Genomic DNA, 21,964 nt, shown 5'->3' on the forward strand with positions numbered 1-21,964 from the left:
CATATAGAAGAAAAGAACTTTCCAAAACACAGAACACATTTAATGAAAAATACACACATCCTTTTTTTTTTTAAAACAGATTTGTGCATCCGTCCTGAGCCTGTTTTTGCAGATTAAACAATAAACTGTGTAAAGGCACCGTCACATTAAGCGACGCTGCAGCGATATAGACAACGATGTCGATCGCTGCAGCGTCGCTGTTTCGTCGTTGTGTGGTCGCTGGAGAGCTGTCACACAGACAGCCCTCCAGCGACCAACGATGCCGAAGTCCCCTGGTAACCAGGGTAAACATAGGGTTACTAAGCGCAGGGCCGCGCTTAGTAACCCGATGTTTACCCTGGTTACCATTGTAAATGTAAAAAAAAAAAAACACTACATACTTACATTCCGGTGTCTTTCGCGTCCCCCGCCTTCAGCCTCCCTGCAATGTGTAAGTGCCAGCCGTAAAGCAGAGCGGTGACGTCACCGCTGTGCTCTGCTTTACGGCCGGCTGGCGCTGACACAGGATGCAGGAGGAGTGCAGGGAAGCTGACGTCGGGGGACGCGACAGACACCGGAATGTAAGTATGTAATGTTTTTTTTTTTTTTTTTTTTAACATTTACAATGGTAACCAGGGTAAATATCGGGTTACTAAGCGCGGCCCTGCGCTTAGTAACCCGATGTTTACCCTGGTTACAAGTGAAGACATCGCTGAATCGGCGTCACACACGCCGATTCAGCGATGTCAGCGGGTGATCCAGCGACGAAATAAAGTTCTGGCCTTCTAGCTCCGACCAGCGATCTCACAGCAGGATCCTGATCGCTGCTGCGTGTCAAACGCAACGATATCGCTATCCAGGACGCTGCAACGTCACGGATCGCTATCGTTATCGTTCTAAAGTCGCTCAGTGTGAAGGTACCTTTAGATGTGGCTCCTATACACTTTGTCACAACCTACATTCACAGGAGCTATATGTATATGGATAGATAATCTTTATATAGCGCCAACATATTCCGCAGCGCTTTACAGTTTAACAGTTTCAAACACAACAGTCATAAGTAACAACGTTAACAATACAATAATTAAAGGCAACCTGTCACCCCGTTTTTTCAGATTGAGATAAAAATACTGTTAAATAGGGCCTGCGCTGTGCGTTACAATAGTGTATGTAGTGTACCCTGATTCCCCACCTATGCTGCAAAAAACATTACCAAAGTCGACGTTTTCGCCTGTCAATCAGGCTGGTCTGGTGGGCGTGGTCACAGCGCTGTTTCTTCCTCAGCTTTACGTTGGTGGCGTAGTGGTGTGCGCATGTCGCAGTGACGAATCCACTGCGCGCACGTGAAGAAGCAGCTCGCGATCTGCGCTATTACCCCCTGTCATCGGTGGGGGCGGCCATCTTCCTGGGGCCGAGCGTACGCAGATGGAGTGCTCTGCTTCACGGGGCTTCAGGAAAATGGCCGCGGGATGCCGCGCGTGCGCAGAAGAGATCGCGGCGGCCATTTTCCCAAAGCCGAGATGCAAACTCGGCTTTGGGAAAATGGCCGCCGCGGTCTCTTCTGCGCACGCACGGCATCCCGCGGCCATTTTCCTGAAGCCCCGTGCAGCAGAGCACTCCATCTGCGCACGCGCGGCCCCAGGAAGATGGCCGCCCCCACCGATGACAGGGGGTAATAGCGCAGATCGCGCGCTGCTTCTTCACGTGCGCGCAGTGGATTCGTCACTGCGACATGCGCACACCACTACGCCACCAACGTAAAGCTGAGGAAGAAACAGCGCTGTGACCACGCCCACCCGACCTGACCAGCCTGATTGACAGGCGAAAACGGCGACTTTGGTAATATATTTCGCAGCATAGGTGGGGAATTAGGGTGCACTACATACACTATTGTAACGCACAGCGCAGGCCCAATTTAACAGTATTTTTATCTCAATCTGAAAAAACGGGGTGACAGGTTCCCTTTAAAGCGAAATAAGACGACCCTGCTCGTGAGAGCTTACAATCTACAATGAGGTGGGAGAGATACAAAGTACAGGTGTGTATTTACAATGATGTATTTTCAATGATGGTCCAGCCATCTTCCGGGGGTGGGGGATAGATGGGGATAGTGAATGGGCTACACCCACACACATAAAATGACTTTGATTAGTGAACGTGGTAGGCCGCTCTGAACAAATGTGTTTTGAGTGAGTGCCTAAAACTATGCAAATTGTGGATGGTCCTAATATCTTGGGGTAGAGCATTCCAGAGGATTGGCGCAGCGCGGGAGAAGTCTTGGAGTAGGGAGTGGGAGGTACGGATTAGTACAGAGGTTAGTCGAAAGTCATTTGCAGAGCGCAGCGGTCGGCTAGGCCGATAGACAGAAATGAGGGAGGAGATGTAAGGGGGTGCCGCACTGTGGAAAGCTTTGTGGGTGAGAACAAGTACTATGAATTGTATCCTGTAATGAATGGGTAGCCAGTGTAACGACTGGCGAAGAGCGGACACGTCCGAGTAATGATTAGCTAGCTGAACGACCCTGGCTGCTGCATTAAGGATGGACAGGAGAGGGGAAAGTCGAGTGAGGATGAGGCTTATTAATAGAGCGTTACAGTAGTCCTATACTGCTAAAAAAATAAAGGGAACACTAAAATCCCACATCCTAGATATCACTGAATGAAGTATTTCAGTTGCAAATCTTTATTCATTACATAGTGGAATGTGTTGAGAACAATAAAACATAAAAATGATCAACATAAATCGCAACTAATATCCCACTGAGTTCTGGAGTTGGAATGATGCTCAAAATCAAAGTGGAAATTCAAATTACAGGCTGGTCCATCTTCCGTGGAAATACCTCAAGACAAGGAAGTGATGTTCAGTTGTGTGTGTGGCCTCCACGTGCCTGTATGACCTCCCTACAACGCCTGGATATGCTCCTGATGAGGCGGCAGATGGTCTCCTGAGGGATCGCCTCTCAGACCTGGACAAAAGCATCCGCCAACTCCTGGACAGTCTGTGGTGCAACGTGACGTTGGTGGATGGTGTGAGATATGATGTCCCTGATGTGTTCAATCGGATTCAGGTCTGGGGAACGAGCGGGCCAGTCCATAGCTTCAATACCTTCATCTTGCAGGAACTGCTGACACACTCCAGCCACATGAGGTCTGGCATTGTCCTGCATTAGGAGGAACCCAGGGTGTTGTGAATTCTGCTCTTGGGCTCCCTCCGGTGGTTGTTGATGGTAATGCAGTTATTCCTGAGCAGCAGTCTTGGACAGGTGTTTCGACTAATTGCAATTCTGACTGGGGTATTTAGCTGTGCAGGACTCATTAGTCCTTGCCAGTAGTCAATGTTCCTTTGGAAGTGTTGGTTCCCTGCCTGGCCTCTCCTGCTTGCTGCCAATTCGGCTAAGATAAGTGTTTGCTTCATTTTTTTTAGACACACTGCTGTGTGTTTATTTTCTGTGCTTATCTTGTTTCTATTTTGTTCCTGCTAGACTGTGCCTGATGTTTTTCTCATTCTAGTTGGACTCGCTGGAGTCGCAGATATACTCTCCACATTTTTAGTTAGGTGGTGGAGTTTTTGTATTTATCTGCTGTGGATATTTTGTAGTGTTTTATGCTGACCGCATAGTATCCTGTACTATCCTTTCCCATCTAGGTAGAAGTGCCTCCTTTGCTTATCCCTGTTTTCTGTCTGCGTGTGTCTTTTCCTCTCCTACTCACAGTCATTATTTGTGGGGGGCTGCCTATCCTTTGGGGATCTACTCTGAGGCAAGAGAGTTTTCCTATTTCCATCTTTAGGGATATTTAGTCCTTAGGCTGTGTCGAGGTGTCTAGGTCTGGTTAGGCACACCCCACGGCTACTTCTAGTTGCCGTGATAGGATCAGGGTTTGCGGTCAGTAAAGTTACCACTGCTCCAGCGAAGGTCTTTTCATGCTGCTCCAAGGCCACCTGATCATAACACCAGGGCCAACCGCACCAGCATATAGTCTCACAAGGGGTCTGAGGATCTCATCTCGGTACCTAATGGCAGTCAGGCTACCTCTGGTGAGCACATGGAGGGCTGTTCGGCCCTCCAAAGAAATGCCACCCCACACCATTACTGACCCACTGCCAAACCGGGCATGCTGAAAGATGTTGCAGGCAGCAGACAGCTCTCCACGGCGTCTCCAGACTCAAGTCACATCTGTCACGTGCTCCATGTGAACCTGCTTTCCTCTGTGAAGAGCACAGGGCGCCAGTGGCGAATTTGCCAATCCTGGTGTTCTGTGACAAATGACAATCGTCCTGCATGGTGTTTGGCTGTGAGCACAGCTCCCATCTGTGGACGTCGGGCACTCAGACAGACCATCCTCATGGAGTCAGTTTCTAACCGTTTGTGCAGACACATGCTCATTTGTGGCCTGCTGGAGGCCATTTTGCAGGGCTGTGGTAGTGCTCCTCTTGTTCCTCCTTGCACAAAGGCTGAGGTAGCAGTCCTGCTGCTGGGCTTTTGCCCTCCTAAGGCCGCCTCCACGTCTCCTGGTGTACTGGCCTGTCTTCTGGTAGTGCCTCCAGCCTCTGGACGCTACGCTGACAGACCCAGTAAACCTTCTTGCCACAGCTCGAATTGATGTGCCATCCTGGATGAGCAGCACTACCTGAGCCACTTGTGTGGGTTGTAGAATCTGTCTCATGCTACCACGAGTGTGAAAGCACAACCAACATTCAAAAGTGACCAAAACATCAGCCAGAAAGCATTGGTAATGAGATGGTGGTCTGTGGTCCCCACCTGCAGAACCACTCCTTTGAGTGTGTCTTGATAATTGCCAATAATTTCCATCTGTTGTCTATTCCATTTGCACAACAGCATGTGAAATTGATTGTCAAACAGTGTTGCTTCCTAAGTGGACAATTTAATTTCACAGAAGTTTGATTTACTTGGAGTTATATTCTGTTGTTTAAACGTTCCCTTTATTTTTTTGAGCAGTGTTTATCTATCTATCTATCTATCTATCTATCTATCTATCTATCTATCTATCTATCTATCTATCTATGTATCTATCTATCGTTAAAGGAGTTGTCTAAGTCTAAGGCTGAAAAAAATTGATGAGTTACAAGTCACCAATAAGCCATCATAGGCAGACCAACGACCACTGATCAGCGGTTCCCATTCACATTGAAGGAATACAGTTTCTAACTTTTTGTATCATGTTGGTGGATGCTGACACCTGTTTACTTTTTGGTTACCTTATTAATTCCTTGAGTTGGTGACTTATTTGCCCTTTGACACCTGCTTGGACTTTTCTTCTACGTGACAGTTAAAAAAAGAATCTAACATGACAGATCTTCAGACACTGTTAATTTATATAATTTAAAAGGGAACATGTCATAAATTTTTTACCCCTCAAGCCATTTATATGTCTGTATAGCCCTGAGAAATAAGCCAATAAGTCCATTTATGACCCAAAAAACTTTTTTCACTGCAAAATAGCATTTTGAAGTTGTCTCGAAGTGCATTGGGGTGTAATGATGCATTTCTAGCCTCTCAGCCTCACACTGTAATCCCTGTTTTAGAGCAGCTCTCCTCCGGTTGATTGGTAGGTGTAGAGGTTTGTACTCCCTCAGCTGCGGTTGATGTAGGCACAGGAAGCGGTATTGGTGAAACGTCCAGGCAGTTTTATTAAGAGTGCATAAACCGCTCAGCAAAGCAAAAGCACAGCCGTTTCTGGAACAAAGTGATAACACCAAGTAAAACGTCCATGCAATATAGGACAGTGGATAGGATAGTGTCCAGTTCTTTAGGCCTTAGGCTAGGTTTACATTGCGTTAACAGCAGCCCGTTCAACACATACGTTAACGGGCTGCTGTTAACGCAAGCGTCGGTATGGCAGCACGCTAGCGCAGATAGAGCATCTGCTAGCTCTGCCTGCGATAGCGGTGACGGACCCGGAAACGCTGCAGCCCGCGTCTCGGGGTCCGTCACTCAATGACGGCACATCGCTAGCGCACGCCCATTGTGGGCGTGCGCTAGCGATGCGTCCGACATTGGATACGATGGTGGCGTTAACGGACTGCGTTACACCGCATTATGCCGCGGTGTAACGTAGTCCATCTAACGGACGGGTTCACCGCAATGTGAACCCAGCCTTACTTAGCAGCACTCAGGAGATCCACACATCTCGAGACACTCCGTCCCCATCTTATCTGCCAAACCACACCCTTGGAGTTGAGATATGTGAGCAGTCATTCCTTCCCTGGAATGCCCTAATGACTCTCTCTGCACTATATGTGCTGGAGCATGCTTTCGAGCTCACATCACCGAAGCTACAAACCACAATGATACTTATCTCCCCTCAGCGACCTCAGGGGGGTAAGCATTTCTGACAAGTTCTCTTCAAATGATGATCACACGACATTGTCTATTATTTTTATTTATATGTGTGGTGTGCCCTACCATGCTTTTTACCTTGGCACCTTCTTTCAATCCATGGTAAATAAGCTGTTACTAATCGTTGATGACTAGGTTTTGGTTGGCAGCAATAAAATCTTGACGTGACTTGTTTTGCCATCATGTTACTATATTATGATATATACTTCTGATCACACCTCGTATAAAATGAAATGTAGCTGATGTAATAATAGAATATCATTGTCTTTAAGGATCTATGCATTGAAAGAAAATAATAAATTGCCTCATTTACAGATTGTAAGAGCAATAACCTAATTTTAAGTGGGTACATACTAACCTCATATCAAGTGGAGCTTCAAGAGACTAAATGGCCTTTTCAGTATGTTTTGGCTGGATGGAGCGGGATTATTTGGCTGGAAGGACATAACTTTTTTATTATACTGTGCCATATGCAAACACATTGTTCTCCTCAATGGCTACAAATGGTTTTATAAGTAGCTGGTCACAGCCGATCCTATAAACAGTGTCTCGGTAATCATGGAGGATATGGAAAGTCATTGTTAATCTACTATGACCTAATGATCAAGGCATGGAGCACGATGCTGTTACACCACACAGCCTGGCTGTTACTATCCGCTAGCAGTTATCACGTTTCCCCGAAGTACTGATAAAGTCCACACCAGGTGGTTTCTCAGCGGATGGGTGTTAGGTGTAACCTCAGAGGTTTTAGGTTGTAGGATTGATTGGGACAGTGAATAAAGCTCTTCATGTTATCTTTATTTTTGAAGAAGCTAGGAAAGTGAGGGCGTGATACTCGGACCCACCCTTAGGATTGCAGCACCAGTAAGAGCTCGTTGACTGGCACCGTAAGATCTTCTCCCATAATATCTGATAACAAAGCCCTAAACCCTTGAGAATTAAAAGCTATGTCCTCATGTGTGAACTCTTTTACTTATATAATCTCCAGAAATGTTGAGTAACTTTATAAGGCATCTCATTACTGTCACACAGCAATGGTTGATTGTCCATCACACCTCAGAGCTGCACTTACGGTCCTACTGCTTGTCATCAGATATGGTGGTCAGTCTTGTCACTGAATAGGTTGGGACATTTCAGTTATAAATCCTACAGAATTCAGATTACAGCACTGGAATATACAGGAACGCAAGCTTAAGCCAATGATCAGTATGCTGACCAGCAACATTTGTGACATGTCTATTCTACTGAATATTTCACAAAGAAAAAATTACAATAGCCCTTTTTTTGGATCAAGGTTCGTAATGAAACCGACACCATAGTAAGAGGCTATGAAATCATCAATACCAACATCAAGTTCATGAGGTTCTGCGCTATCATATATAACACATAAGATTGTGTGGGTCACTAGAAGACCCAGAAGCACGTGAAGGTCATCGAAATAGTGGCCCGTACTGACTTACCAATTACATTTTCTACCCTATGCCAAATCAGCCAAAATGCATAAAAACCAAGCTATTGCCTCCTTGGGTAACAAAAGTTGGTGGCAGTTTGGGGGTATTTAGTGACAGGTTTGCTTTTAATCACAATCTTTGTGCCTCCTCTTTGAATGGTATTGGTGCAATGGAGGAGTAGTAGTTTTGTATGCGTAAATTACAGATACATTTTGATCCCTGTAAACTCTAACATGGCTACGAGCTGATTTTATTGGGAGGAGATAGGAAAGCAGTGCTTTGTGACCGAGCAGAAGAACATACTAAGGCTATGTGCAGACAGGGATTTTTACCAGAGTCTGTTGGAGCAGATCTATTCCAAAAACACCACAAAAATTGCCTAAAAATGATTGAAAGACACTTTGTAGTCATTCCAATGCTAACGGGGTTTTCCATCCTTTAGAAAAATGGATCCAAGTGATTCTTGTAATGTAAAATGGCAAAGCCAGATAGTACTCTCTCCTAGTCTCCAGTGCCAGCTCCCCGCCGGTGCTCGAGTCAGCGGGTGTTTGCTGCAGTGGTGAGTTTCATAGTGAAGCCCTGATTTAACATTGTTGTGAGTGGGGTTCTTTTTTATGATCCTCTATTAACCCCACTACTCAGGCGTCATACGCTAACTACCGTAGATGATCTGTGCATACGTTGTATATGATATTATTCATTACATTCTGATTCTCTTATTCAGTATCCTATTAAATGCATCTGGTGTCTTACGCATTTGACGCTCTTTTTATTTATATCCTGGGTCTGTTCTCATTGACTGGTTTGATCCCCTAATCTTCCACTTCTTGTGTTTTGAGTACATTTGGTGGCTTATCGCATAGTACTCTCTTATTATGGGTTTTGAGACCATGGTTTCAGCTCCTATCAACCATAATACATTTTGTGATGTTTCAAATGGTTTTCTGTAAGTGGAAATTTGCTTGGTCTTCTATATATATTCTTGTTTTCTAATAGTCTGTATCTTTTAGTAAATGTTGGGTATGTACACTACTGTTGGGTTAGCCTTTTCTCAATATTATTGTGGCCGCACACCTCACCGCTGCTGCCAATAACTGAGCCCAAGATTAGCTGCAGTGGTAACGTGTGCTGTCGATTTAGGCCTCGCTTACACCAGCATATAACACGGCCTAGTGCTATGTGATGTTTCATCTGATGGCACTCGGCCCAATGTTATACAATAAGGTCAGTGCAGATCTCCGTTTCGGCATGAGAAAAAAATTCAGTTTGCTGCAGTGGCTCCGATATTCGAATCATGCTCACCCATACAAGTCAAAGGATGTGTATGAAACATCGGACTGCACTCGGATGTCAAAGAAGGCTAGATTTCTTTCAGCAATTTCTTCTTCCAAAGCTTGTTATTTTTGACCACCTAAAAAAAAACTCGTTCTACAGATGGCATAACAGAGGAGCTGCAAAAAATGACATTTCGTGCAAGTTAAGCCTTACCATAATCCGCCTTAATGTGTATAATGATATGTACTCCACATTATCTGCCGTCAATGGCAATAAATAGTGTCAAAAGCTCAACAGTCCATTCAGCCATTATCACCGTACTTACTGGGCATCACCATCGGGATGTAATTCCTGGGTCCTAAGTACCGCAGCGTAGGAGAAACTTTGGAGAATTCACTATTAATCTGACTTTGTTCTGTATTTGCAGGTTTTTGTGGAAACTTTGGATAAATGCTTTGAAAATGTATGTGAGCTTGACTTGATCTTTAATGTGGATAAGGTGAGTTCGAAGGGACTATTGATTTACTATTTTGCAATTTTTGTGAATTTAGCAGGGAATGTCTTACATAAAATATGTTGTTTGACATTCTTTTTCCTTCAGTAAGGATATTACCCATTTCTCCAGAGTAGAGATGGCCGAACCCTGGATGTTCGGGTCCAGCCGAACAGTTATAAAAAGTTTGAGTTTGGGCACCAAAACCGAACCTGGATACCATTCACTTGAATGGGGGCCCGAACATCCCGTGCTTGCTACGTTGTCATGTGCATGACAGTATGGCAAACACTGCTTCTGATCGGCGGTAAAATAATTACCGCCAGTCAGGCAGCCAAATATCCCACGCTGTCCTAATGACAGCGTGATCCCGCAGCTATGATCGGAAGTAAAAAGTTTACCTCCGGTCACTGGCTTCGGCTGATGGGACTACTGCTCCCATCAGCCTACTCCTGCTGCCGCTAATAACAGTGAGAGCAGGCGGCTGATGGGAGTGTTCGTCAGCCGATCAGAAGCAGAGTTTGCCATGCTGTCATGCACCTGACAGTGCAACAAACACTCAGTGTTCGGGGTGCCGAACCCGAACAGTAACAATCTTTCTGGTGAAATCCGTGTTCGGTGTCCGTGCCCAAACAGTAAGTGTTCGGTACGGACACCAAACTTCACTGTTCTGGTTCGCCCATCTCTACTCTAGAGTGGTGCAGCTACATTCCCTTTTGTGTTAGTTTTGGTCCACATGAAGCAGCAAATCTGCGATGAGAAAGGCATGCCTCATTAAAAACCTCTCAGTTGTGGTGGTTTACATTTTTTTTTTTGGCTTTGGTGCTGACCATGTAAATATTGCGTTGTCATAGTTATAGCCCCCCGTGCATTTTTCTTGATACGCCATTACAGCCTTGTTATCTGTTCACAACACGGCAATAAAGTAATCACCAAACACCAATTAGATGCTGTATTCGTCATTAGACGTGAAATAGCTGGAGAGCAGCACGCTGTAGGTTGCCACGCTTTTATGGTACCACATTCCGTTATCTCTTCAGATAAAAATTGCTGACATGTTCTCTTCCTTTTCCTTGCATAATACAGTATTTTTCTTCCCTAACCTTACAATATAGTTTTATGGACTCTAATCCCAAGTTATTGCCTTAATAAAGTTAATACTGTTTAGAACTATATTTATTGTATTGATAAGACAAACGTTCATGTATGTGATACTGTCTGCTAGAATACAGTCACTGTAGTCACTGCATTGTATATATACAGTGGGGAAAATAAGTATTTGATACACTGCCAATTTTTGTAAGGTTTCCAACCTACAAAATATGGAGATGCATGACCCCATCCATCCTCCCTTCAATACAGTGCAGTCTTGTCCCCTTTGTAGGAAAGCACTCCCAAAGTATGATGTATCCCACATGATGCTTCAAGGATGGGACGGTGTTCTTGAGGTTGGACTCATTATTTTTCTGCCTCCAAACACGAAAAGTGGTGTTGATGCCAAAAAGTTCTATTTGGGTCTCCTCTGACCACATGACCTTCTCCCATGCCTCTTCTGGATCATCCAGATGGTCACTGGCAAACTTCGAACGGGTCTGGACATGTGCTGGCGTGAGCAGGGGGACCTTGAGCACCCTGCAGGATTTTAATCCATGACTGCGTAATGTGTTACTAATGATAATGTTTGAGACTGTGGTCCCAGCTCTCTTCAGGCCATTGACGAGGTCCTCCTGTGTAGATCTGGGCTGATTCCTGACCTTTCTCAGAATCATCCTTACCCCACGAGGTGAGATCTTGCATGGAACCTCAGACCAAGGAAGATTCACAGTCACCTTGTGTTTCTTCCTTTTTCTAATAATTCCACCTTGTTGTTGCCTTGTCACCAACTGCTTGCCTATTGTCCTGTAGCCCATCCCAACCTTGGGCAGGTCTACAATTTTGCCCATGGTGTCCTTAGATAGCTTTTTGGTCTTGGCCATGGTGGAGAGGTTGGAGTGTGATTGAGTGTGTGGACAGGTGTCTTTTATACAGGTAACAAGTTCAAACAGGTGCCATTAATACAGGTAATGAGTGCAGAGTAGGAGGGCTTCTTAAAGAAGAACTAAGGGTATGTGCACATGTTGCAGATTTGCCTGCGGATTTTTCTGCTCTAAATCCGCAGCTCTTTGCAGAAAACACAGGTGCGTTTTTGATACAATTTTGCGCGTTTTTTGTGTTTTTTGATGCTTTTTTATGCATTTTTGAAAGCTAAATAAAGATGTATTATTAAACAAAAAGAAAAGATTTGTCATGTCTTGTCCAACCCCCTCTTTTACATTTGTCCAACCCACACTCCATTACACACACAGATAGATAGATAGAAGGAACGAGATATATCTATCTACATCTATCGATCTATGGATAGATGTAGAAAGATATATGGATAGTTAGGCTACCTTCACACATCAGTTTTTTTCCGTCAGGCAGGATCCGGCGAATTTTTGAAAAAAAACCCCAATGCAAATAGTGAAAAACTGATGCAACTGATCCGTTTTTTTTTTTTAGAGAGAACGGAAAATGTGCATGATTTGAATGGAAACATGAAAAAACGGATTCGGAGGCCAAATTCATCATTTCACATCTCAGTTTCATACGTTTTTCGAAGGATCCTTCGCTGTGCGCTTTTTTGCCGAACAGAAAAACCATTCTTCTGTACGTTTTCTCCGTCTGCTGGAAACAGCTTTTTTGATGGATCCTGCAAAAAACGGATGAAACGTGTGGCCATCAGGTGCAATCCGGCGCTAATTCAACTCTGAGGAAAAAACGGATCCGGCGGAAAAAAAACGGAGCTGTTGTTTTCAAAACTCACCAGCTTGTGCCTGACGGTAAAAACCTGATGTGTGAAAGTAGCCAGATAGATATATCTATGTATCTACAGATATATCTATCTCTAAATATATCTATAGATAGATATATCCATAGTTATCCATCCATAGATATATAATAGCAATCCCTATGTTTATTAATGAACGTTTAATTAAAAAAAAAAAATGGAAAAAAATGGCGTGGGCTCCACCGCAGTTTTCTGCGCCAGAGGGGGAAAGCCGAAGGCCGGGGGCCAATATTTGTAGCCTGGGAAGGGGGTAAATCCCATGGCTCCTTCCCAGGCTATGAATATCAGCCCGCAGCTGTCTTTGTAGCCTTTACTGGCTATTAAAATAGGGCGACCCACCACAAAAATGATGTGGGGTTCCCCTATATTTTATAGCCAGATAGGCTACGCAGACAGCTGCGGGCTGATAGTCATAGCCTAGAGAGGGGCCATGGATATTTGACCACCCCCCCGGCTACAAATACCAGCCCACAGCCTCTCCATAAATTCTGGCACTTAGCCCCTCTCTTCCCACTCCCCTGTAGCGGTGGGATATGGGGTAATAAGGGGTTAATGTCACTTTGCTAATGTAAGATGATATTAAGCCCGGTTAATAATGGAGAGGCGTCAATAAGATCCTATAGTAGTGAAAAAGTAAAAAAAAAATAGACACAGCCAGAAAAAGTATTTTAATATTCTTAATTTAACCATACTTACCATACTCGATTGCCTGCAAAAAATTAAAAATAGTAAACCTTATACTCACTTTACACCGTAGTCCAATTAATAACGAGTGTCCCACGATGATCTCCCCTTTAGAACAGTGACATTGGGTGACGTCACTGCTCTATAGGACCTCCAGTGACATACTGACAGGAGACAATGGCTTCTGCAGTGCATCACTGAAGAGGTTACCTGAGTTCAGGGTCTCACTTTATGGCAATGCTGCGTGGGAATTTTGCCACACAGCAGTGCCACAAGTGAGACTAGGGACTATTTCTCACAGGCGTAGAGGAATACATTGCGGAAGGATACCTTCTGTCATTGTATTCCTGGAACCCCTGGAGAGCGGTCGCATCAGCTGATGCTGCAGCTCTCCATGGGAGATCGTCGTGGGACACTTGTTTTAATTGGATATCTGCGCATCAGGGAGTATATTGTTTGTTTGTTATTTTAATATTTTTTACAGGTGACAATGGCTTTGGGGATCAAGGTGACGGTATGTACTCTATGTTGTATGTACTATATGTCTATATGTATGTATTGTATGTAATGTATGAATGTACTGTATGTATGTATTGTATGTTATATATTGTATGTACTGTATGTTGTGTTGTATGTTATATGTTGTATGTACTGTATGTTCTGTTATGTTGTATGTACTGTTGTATGGTGTATGTACTATTATATGTTGTATGTACTGTTGTATGTACTGTTGTATGTTGTATGTACTGTTATATGTTGTATGTACTGTTATATGTAGTGTTGTATGTACTGTTGTATGTTGTATGTACTGTTGTATGTTGTATGTACTGTTGTATGTTGTATGTATTGTTATACGTTGTATGTTCTGTTGTATGTTCTGTTGTATGTACTGCTATGTTATATGTTGTATGTTTTGTTATATGTTGTATGTTGTATGTACTGGCACATGTATGTACTGTTATATGTTGTATGTACTGTTATAACATATAAGTACATACAACATAGAACATATATGTACTGTTGTATGTTCTGTTATATGTTGTATGTACTGTTATATGTTTTTTTTTTTACATTCAACACATTAGCCGGATGATGGGACTACTACTGTCCCATCATTGGCTAATGTGTCAATCACTGTCACTGTAGCAGGCATAGCCCGATAGGACTTGTAGTCCCATCAGACGATGCCTAAACACACACACACACACCCGACAGCCCCGCACAGACCCCCGGCAGCTCCCGTGCAGACCCACACACACACACGCAGACCCCGCCCGCACACACGCATGCACAGTCTCCGCCCACACACTTCCCTCCTCCCGATCTACAGCGTTTCCCCCGCAGCTAAACCGCAAACCTTTTTTACATCTGCGGTTTTGCTGCAGATGTGCCCGACTCAATACAAGTCAGTAGGTGCAGAAACGCTGCAGATCCGCACAAAGAATTGACATGCTGCGAAAAAACAACGCTCTGTTTCTGCGCGTTTTTTTCCGCAGCATGTGCACAGTGTATTGGGCTTTCCATAGGTTTACATGGTACTGTAAACCGCATGGGAAACTGCTGCAGATTTGCAGCGTCAAAAACGCCGTGGATCCGCAGTAAAATCCGCAACGTGTGAACATGGCCTAACAGGTCTGTGATAGCCAGAATTCTTGCGGGTTGGTAGGTGATCAAATACTTAATTAATTTGCATTATATTGCATGAAATAATTGTGTAAAAATCATACAAAGTAAACTTGTCATTTTTTACTTTAGCCCTTTTAGAGATCATTTCCACTTAAACTTGCTTAAAGGGAGGGTGCCGTGATTTTAGTTTTTGTATTAATAACACAGGGGAACAATTTGAAAAAAAATTTCTGTTGAGTTAGGTTTTTGAGCTGATTTATACTAAAATTGGCATGCTGATTCCAAAAATGTAGTCAGTTTTTTTTCTAGCACGTCAAGTTTTTCCTCCACAACTTACCTGCCAGAGAAGCACAATTGCACTGATATCTGTAATAAGACTTGTTATCTAATTACAATTCGACTCATATAGAGCTACGTGGCAACTTGTAAGAGTAGTCACAACTTTGTCATGCCTATTTCTTATATATTTCATTTTTTGTTCATATTTGTACTATTTAAAAAAAAACACCACTTTTTAGGTACAGTAGTTTACATATTTTTGAGAAGACAAAAATCCTATAGTTCAAAAATTTGACGTGATAGAGAAAAACTGAGTTTCTGGATTCCGCATCCAAAAATTAATTAAGAACAGTTGTCTGACCTAACTCTTAAAAAATTGTGTTCCCCAGTGTAATTATTGATTACACTGGGGAACACAATTTTTTAGGAGTTAGGTCAGACAACTGTTCTTAACTAATTTTTGGATGCTGAATCCAGAAATGATCTCAGTTTTTCTCCATCACGTCAAGTTTTTGAACTATAGGATTTTTGTCTTCTCAAAAATATGTAAACTACTGTACCTAAAAAGTGGTTGTTTTTTTAAATAGTACAAATAGGCATTTACCACGAGAGGAAGAAGGAGCAGACATGATCTGAAACAAAGGAAATATGTACATATGTAAATAAAACACTGAGATGGAAAGTTATAAGCTTTGAAAACTAACAAAGAAAAAAATCATAAAAGATATATAAATTACAACTAAGCGCCCAATGTAAAGAGAAAAGCTATCACAAATCCTATTTATTCCTACTATGATAAAGATATTGATAATTATGACGTATTGGGAACTGCACACACCTATCACCACACTGTCTCAGTTGTGACTACTCTTACAAGTTGCCACATAGCTCTATATGAGTCGAATTGTAATCAGATAACAAGTCTAATTACAGATATCAGTGCAATTGTGCTTCTCTGGCAGGTAAGTTGTGGAGGAAAAACTTGACGTGCTAGAAAAAAACTGACTACATTTTTGGAATCAGCATGCCAATTTTAGTATAAATCAGCTCAAAAACCTAACTCAACAGAAATTTTTTTTCAAATTGTTCCCAAGTGTTATATAATCAATTATTTTTAATACAAAAGTAAATGTACTACTTTCATACTTTTTTATTTATTCATTTTTACTTTTACCACTGGAGGCCGCCATTTTCATTAGTGTGGGTGTAAGTGTCTGGGCACGACACTTGCACTCCTCACTTACGGCAGCCATGGACATAGGAGCCAACGGTTGGACCCGACCACATCTCTTACATTGAGGCCGCTTCTCCTGCCTCTCAGCTGTGACTTGGGCACGCCCACTGAGCTGCTACGTCACAGCTGTGAGAGGAGTTCGCGGCCATTTTGTTTTTTATTTTCCTCTGTCATCGCACACACAGCTCAGTGTGTGCGATCATAGCAGGAGCTGCCAGGGAGAAGCTGCTGCTGGGAAGAGAGGGTCGGGGTGAGTATCTGCAGCCAGGAGCTGTGATTGCAGCCTGTACTTATTATTACAGTACAGGCCGCAATCACTGCTCACTGCCGACCTGTTCAGAGCAGAGCAGGGAGATCGTCACACTGCTCTGCCCTGAACATGATTCAGCACTTCCTGGGAGAGGACTGAAGGTAAGTACAGAGTTTTTATTTTCTTATGCATTTACCACTGCTACCAGCCCCTATATGCCACTGCTACCAGCCCCTATATACCACTGCTACCTGCCTCTATATACCACTGCTACCTTCCCCTATATACCACTGCTACCTGCCCCTATATACCACTGCTACCTGCCTCTATATACCACCTACCACTGCTACCAGCCCCTATATACCACTGCTACCTGTTCTTATATACCACTGCTACCAGCCCCTATATACCACTGCTACCTGCCCCTATATACCACTGCTACCTGCCCCTATATACCACTGCTACCTGCCCCTATATACCACTGCTACCTGCCCCTATATACCACTGCTACCTGCCCCTATATACCACTGCTACCTGCCTCTATATACCACCTACCACTGCTACCAGCCCCTATATACCACTGCTACCTGCTCCTATATACCACTGCTACCTGCTCCTATATACCACTGCTACCTGCCCCTATATACCACTGCTACCTGCCCCTATATACCACTGCTACCTGCCCCTATATACCACTGCTACCTGCCCCTATATACCACTGCTACCTGCTCCTATATACCACTGCTACCTGCCCCTATATACCACTGCTACCTGCCCCTATATACCACTACCTGCCCCTATATACCACTGCTATCTACCCCTATATACCACTGCTACCTGCCCCTATATTCCACTGCTACCTGCCCCTATATACCACTGCTACCTGCCCCTATATACCACTGCTACCTGCCTCTATATACCACTGATACCTGCCCCTATATACCACTGCTGCCTGCCTCTATATACTATCTACTACTGCTGCCTGCCTCTATATACCGTCTACCACTGCTGCCTGCCTCTATATACCATCTACCACTGCTACCTCTGTCCTGTGTAGCTAATCTAGTCCTGTGTAGCTAATCTAGTCCTGTGTAGCTAATCCTGTCCTGTGTACAGTATCACACAAGATAGGATTAGATACACGGCGCTGCACAGTATCACACAGGACAGGATTAGATACACGGCTCAGCAGTCAGTATCTAATCCTCTCCTATGCACTCCTCTCCCCCTTGCGTGTCTTTCTCCATTGTGGTTTATTATTTTTGTTGTGGGAGATGAGGGAGTCGAGGATTATGCGTTCGGTATGGTTTAAAAAAGATTAATAAAGGACTTTATTCTGGCCGAGTATTTACAATACATGTGAGATCTATGTGGCGGCATTATGGGTGATCTATATGGCGGTATTATGTTAGAAGCATATGGTGGTATGTGAGAACACTGGCGGTATTATATGTGTGATCTATATGGCGGTATGTGAGAACACTGGCGGTAATGTGTGATCTATATGGTGGTATTATGTGAGAACACTATGGCAGTATTATCTTCAGAAAGCGGACCCATTCTATGGTGGTTCTGGCTGAGCACCTGCACGCGGGTCTGGGGTAATAGAGGAGGCAGCATGACCTCCAGTTAGGTGCAGTCAGGGGAAGGCTGGTGAGGTAGCTGAAGAGAGGGGTCTCATTTTTATCGTTACTATATGGCTACATTTCCTTCCCAGTATCACCCCAGACTGCGCCTGTCGCCTCGCTTTCACACATTGCCAGGACAGGATGGGGAAGACAGGATCTGAGGAGGGAAATGGGGTCTGTATGCAAAGTCTGGATCAGACCAGGCCATCAATCCGCAGAAATGTTTCCTGGATTTCTGTGGAGCAGACAAGCAGACGGTCCATCCATGTGTATAAAAGACAGCACTCTATGTACAATCCCTGGCTGCTCCGCACACCGAACAGGGGGCCCCCCATAGACCAGCACACTGCTCTCCTGAAATACTCTGTGCTGCTATCACCCTGCTCCCTCCACCACATATCTCCCAGAATCCTTGCTGCCTGCTGTCAGGAATCCCCTGACCGCTGCCACCAATTTGTCACGATTCACACCGTGACCGTCACCCCTACGTCGCTGGTCGGGGTGACTTTGGGCCAACAGACGGCTATCACGTGCAGGGGGGCTTATCTTAGTTATCCCTCCACTGCTAACAATGTGATGAGAAAACACACACAAGGCTATTGACCTCTTAGTTTACAGCAGGGGCTTATTGTAGGTATCCCACTGCTTTTCAATATACCACGAACTGCAGGGATTTATGTATATCCCGCTTACAGTTCCACTTAACACTTGCAGCTCTCTGGCGCCCCCCTTACTCTCAGGTCAGATTAGGTACTGCACCCTGGGTAATTAGTCGCCAGACAGGCTGCCTGCTATATACTGGCTATTAGGCACGCTGCAGCGACGCGATAAACTACTCTCCACTCAGGCAGGAACAATAATTATCAACCCCGCAGTCGCTGCAACATCACCCAAAAGTCTGCACCCGGTATCACTGCCACCAGCTTCGATTAAACGGGTCCGAAGCTAACCCAACACAGTAGCGTATTTCCCTTCAGAAGACTTAGGGTACGTTTAGAGCATGGAGAATGAACTAATATTAAATATTATATCCCATAAAAATTAGGCAGTTCTTTATCAAAAAATATTTTATAAAGATGTTACAAATGAGACAATTGCAAATATGTACAAGGGTAATTATAAAATAAACAGGGATTAAATGAGAAAAGATAACACTCACACGTTCTCAGTTCATTGCATGGCAGGCAACCATATGTCCCAGCTCATTGGACGTGCTCAGGGCTTCAGGAGGAGACACGAAGTCAAGAAGAAGACGACTGAGCTGGGGATCGTGGCAGACAGTTATAGCTTCAGCCTGTGACATCCCAGAAAGGGGTTGGATCACCTCGTCCCTCCTACCTCTTCAGTTAACTCATTTTATCCTAATCTATATCTGATTTCAGTAACTCCGCTACAAAACATGTCATAGTCATAACAAACTTATCATTCATCTTGGATTAACGTGAGCATTCTAATGAGATCAAATATGTCCTATCTGGGATACATATTTACAGAGAAATCCCTACTTCTTTACCAGATGGAGTTAGAAGCCCGTGTTTCGAGGGATGGGTAGGTCCACCGAGTGAGATTAAGAATATATATTTTCGTGTTCGTAACGTAAACGGTTGGCATAATATCTTACAAAAACAACAAAGAACTTCCATGCATTTCTGTAAACTTAGACTCCTGTTCTAGCTGGAGGAAGATTCTAACCTGGTCGTAAATACCTTTTGGCCATAAAACTCCCCCCAGTACATTGGCAAAGCAGCTCTTGGCTGAGTGAAAGGGAAGGGGGGGGGGGGGGGCTTTTTAGCCCACAGCCTGCTGCAAGAGAAACTACTTATATGATATTTCATACCATATCGTGACACCTGCCATCCTCGGTCACTGTCTACTTGTCAGTATAAGGCTGCTTTCACACTATCAGTATTTGGTCAGTATTTTACCTCAGTATTTGTAAGCCAAAACCAGGAGTGAATGATATATACAGAAGTGGTGCATATGTTTCTATTATCCTTTTTCTCTAATTGTTCCACTCCTGGTGTTGGCTTACAAATACTGATGTAAAATACTGACCATACTCTGCAGTCACCAACAAAATGGCTGCTCACTGGGTTCCTGACTATCATCCTCTCTAATCCCTTAGCAAACACCCAGAAGGGGAGGAGAGGAGACATCACACACGTCAGCAGACTCCGCCCATAATTACTGCAGTGCTGTAATGTGAGCTATTTGTACACTAGGTTTTTCTGAAATTTCTGCAGCTGCTCCCCCTAGTGTTTAAAAGTGGAAATTCCAAAACTTTTCAAATTATTTTTCATATTTTACTAAATTATAAACAAATGATAATATTTTTTAAGAAAATGTAATCATTAATTCTTTACATTTTTACAATTTCTGAAAAAAAATAATTTTGATGGCACCTTCCCTTTAACTGTTCACAATGACAGCAGTAATTTTGACCAGTGGTGCCCAAACTTTTACATTCCACTGTACCTTTCCAATACAGTGGCTGCAGTTTATATGCTTCTGCCATGCAATGACAATGTACTGATTCCCCATTTTCCTGTAGTTGTTGTAGTCTGTGTTGCAAGAAGTCCACCACCCATAGAAGCAATGCAAGTGAATGGAAATACCTTGATATTAAAAACCTGTCAATAATTTAACAAACTTGAGTTTATTCCTGTTACCTAACCCTTTATAGTGTATAGATGCTACCTCTCCATTATTAGTTATGAATTTTGACTGTGACTCGTGTCTTAATTTCCCCTGGATCCCTTCCCTTTTTGTCTGACTAATGAGGAAGGTGTGTGGTTGTTCATCTTCTTACAGACAGTGGTGAGGAGAGGCTCCTTCTGCAGCCAATTATTTCACAGTCAGACAGTAGGAGAGGGAAATGTTTGTTTTCCTGGGACAGACATGGTGATATTTATACATTTCTCATCATTTTGATTACTATCTCGGACAATGGATCAAAGGAATTGGGTGTTTACTTACTGATTCTTTAACCCCTTAATGATCGCCGATACGCCATTTAACGGCGGTAGTTAAGGGGCCTTATTTCTCCGCACCGCTTTTTAATGGCACTGAGAAAGAAGGGTATAGCGCCTCTCCACGTCGGAAAATCTCCGGGGTCTCTACTACTGGGAGTAGCTGAGACCCTGGAGAACATGATTCGGGTCAGCTTTTACCGTCGCCAGTCTCGTGATCACTGTTTATCATGGAATAACAGCGATCACAAAAAAATGTCCTATTTCCCATTCATTTCTCTCTCCTCTGATATGATCTAGCATACCCGAGTAAAGAGAAATGGGGTCGCCGACCCACCCCCCCAGTATCCGCAGACCCTCCGGCTCCATCCCTGGCGTCTTCTTCCTGGAAGAAAATGGTGGGCACATGCGCAAGTGCGCCCACCGAGATCTGCCGGCCAGCCCTCGGCAACAATAGTAGATTTTTCCTATTGGTTCATTTTATCACAGTGATAAAAATAAAAAAAAGTAAATAAAATCCCCTTTATCACCCCCTTAGTTAGGTAAAAATAAAAAATGAAAAAATGTATTTTTTTTCCATTGGGTTGGGGTTAGGGGTGGGGCTAGAGCTAGGGTTGGGATTGAGCTAGAGTTGTGGTGTTGGGGTTAGGATTGTGGTGTTGGGGTTAGGGTTGGAATTAGGATTAGGGGTGTGTTGGGGTTAAGGCTGTGTTAGGGTTGGAGTTAGAATTGGGGGGTTTCCACTGTTAAGGTACATCAAGGGATTTCCAAATGCAACATGGTGCCTACCATTTATTCCAACCAATTTTGTGTTCAAAAAGTCAAACGGTGCTCCCTTCTATCTGAGCCCTACCATGCGCCCAAACAGT

At 43.8% G+C, this 21,964-nt stretch overlaps 1 protein-coding gene across 1 annotated transcript in view; it reads left to right on the forward strand.

Moving 5' to 3' along the window:
- AP3S2 (adaptor related protein complex 3 subunit sigma 2) overlaps positions 1-21,964 on the forward strand; it is a 123,096-nt gene that overhangs the window by 60,413 nt on the left and 40,719 nt on the right. Inside the window, exon 4 of the mRNA XM_069766187.1 lies at positions 9,491-9,562. Within this exon, the coding sequence (XP_069622288.1) occupies positions 9,491-9,562 (72 nt within the window). The remainder of the gene's footprint in view (positions 1-9,490; positions 9,563-21,964) is intronic.

The sequence above is a fragment of the Ranitomeya imitator genome, chromosome 4 (assembly GCF_032444005.1).
Source record: "Ranitomeya imitator isolate aRanImi1 chromosome 4, aRanImi1.pri, whole genome shotgun sequence".
Lineage (NCBI taxonomy): Eukaryota > Metazoa > Chordata > Amphibia > Anura > Dendrobatidae > Ranitomeya > Ranitomeya imitator.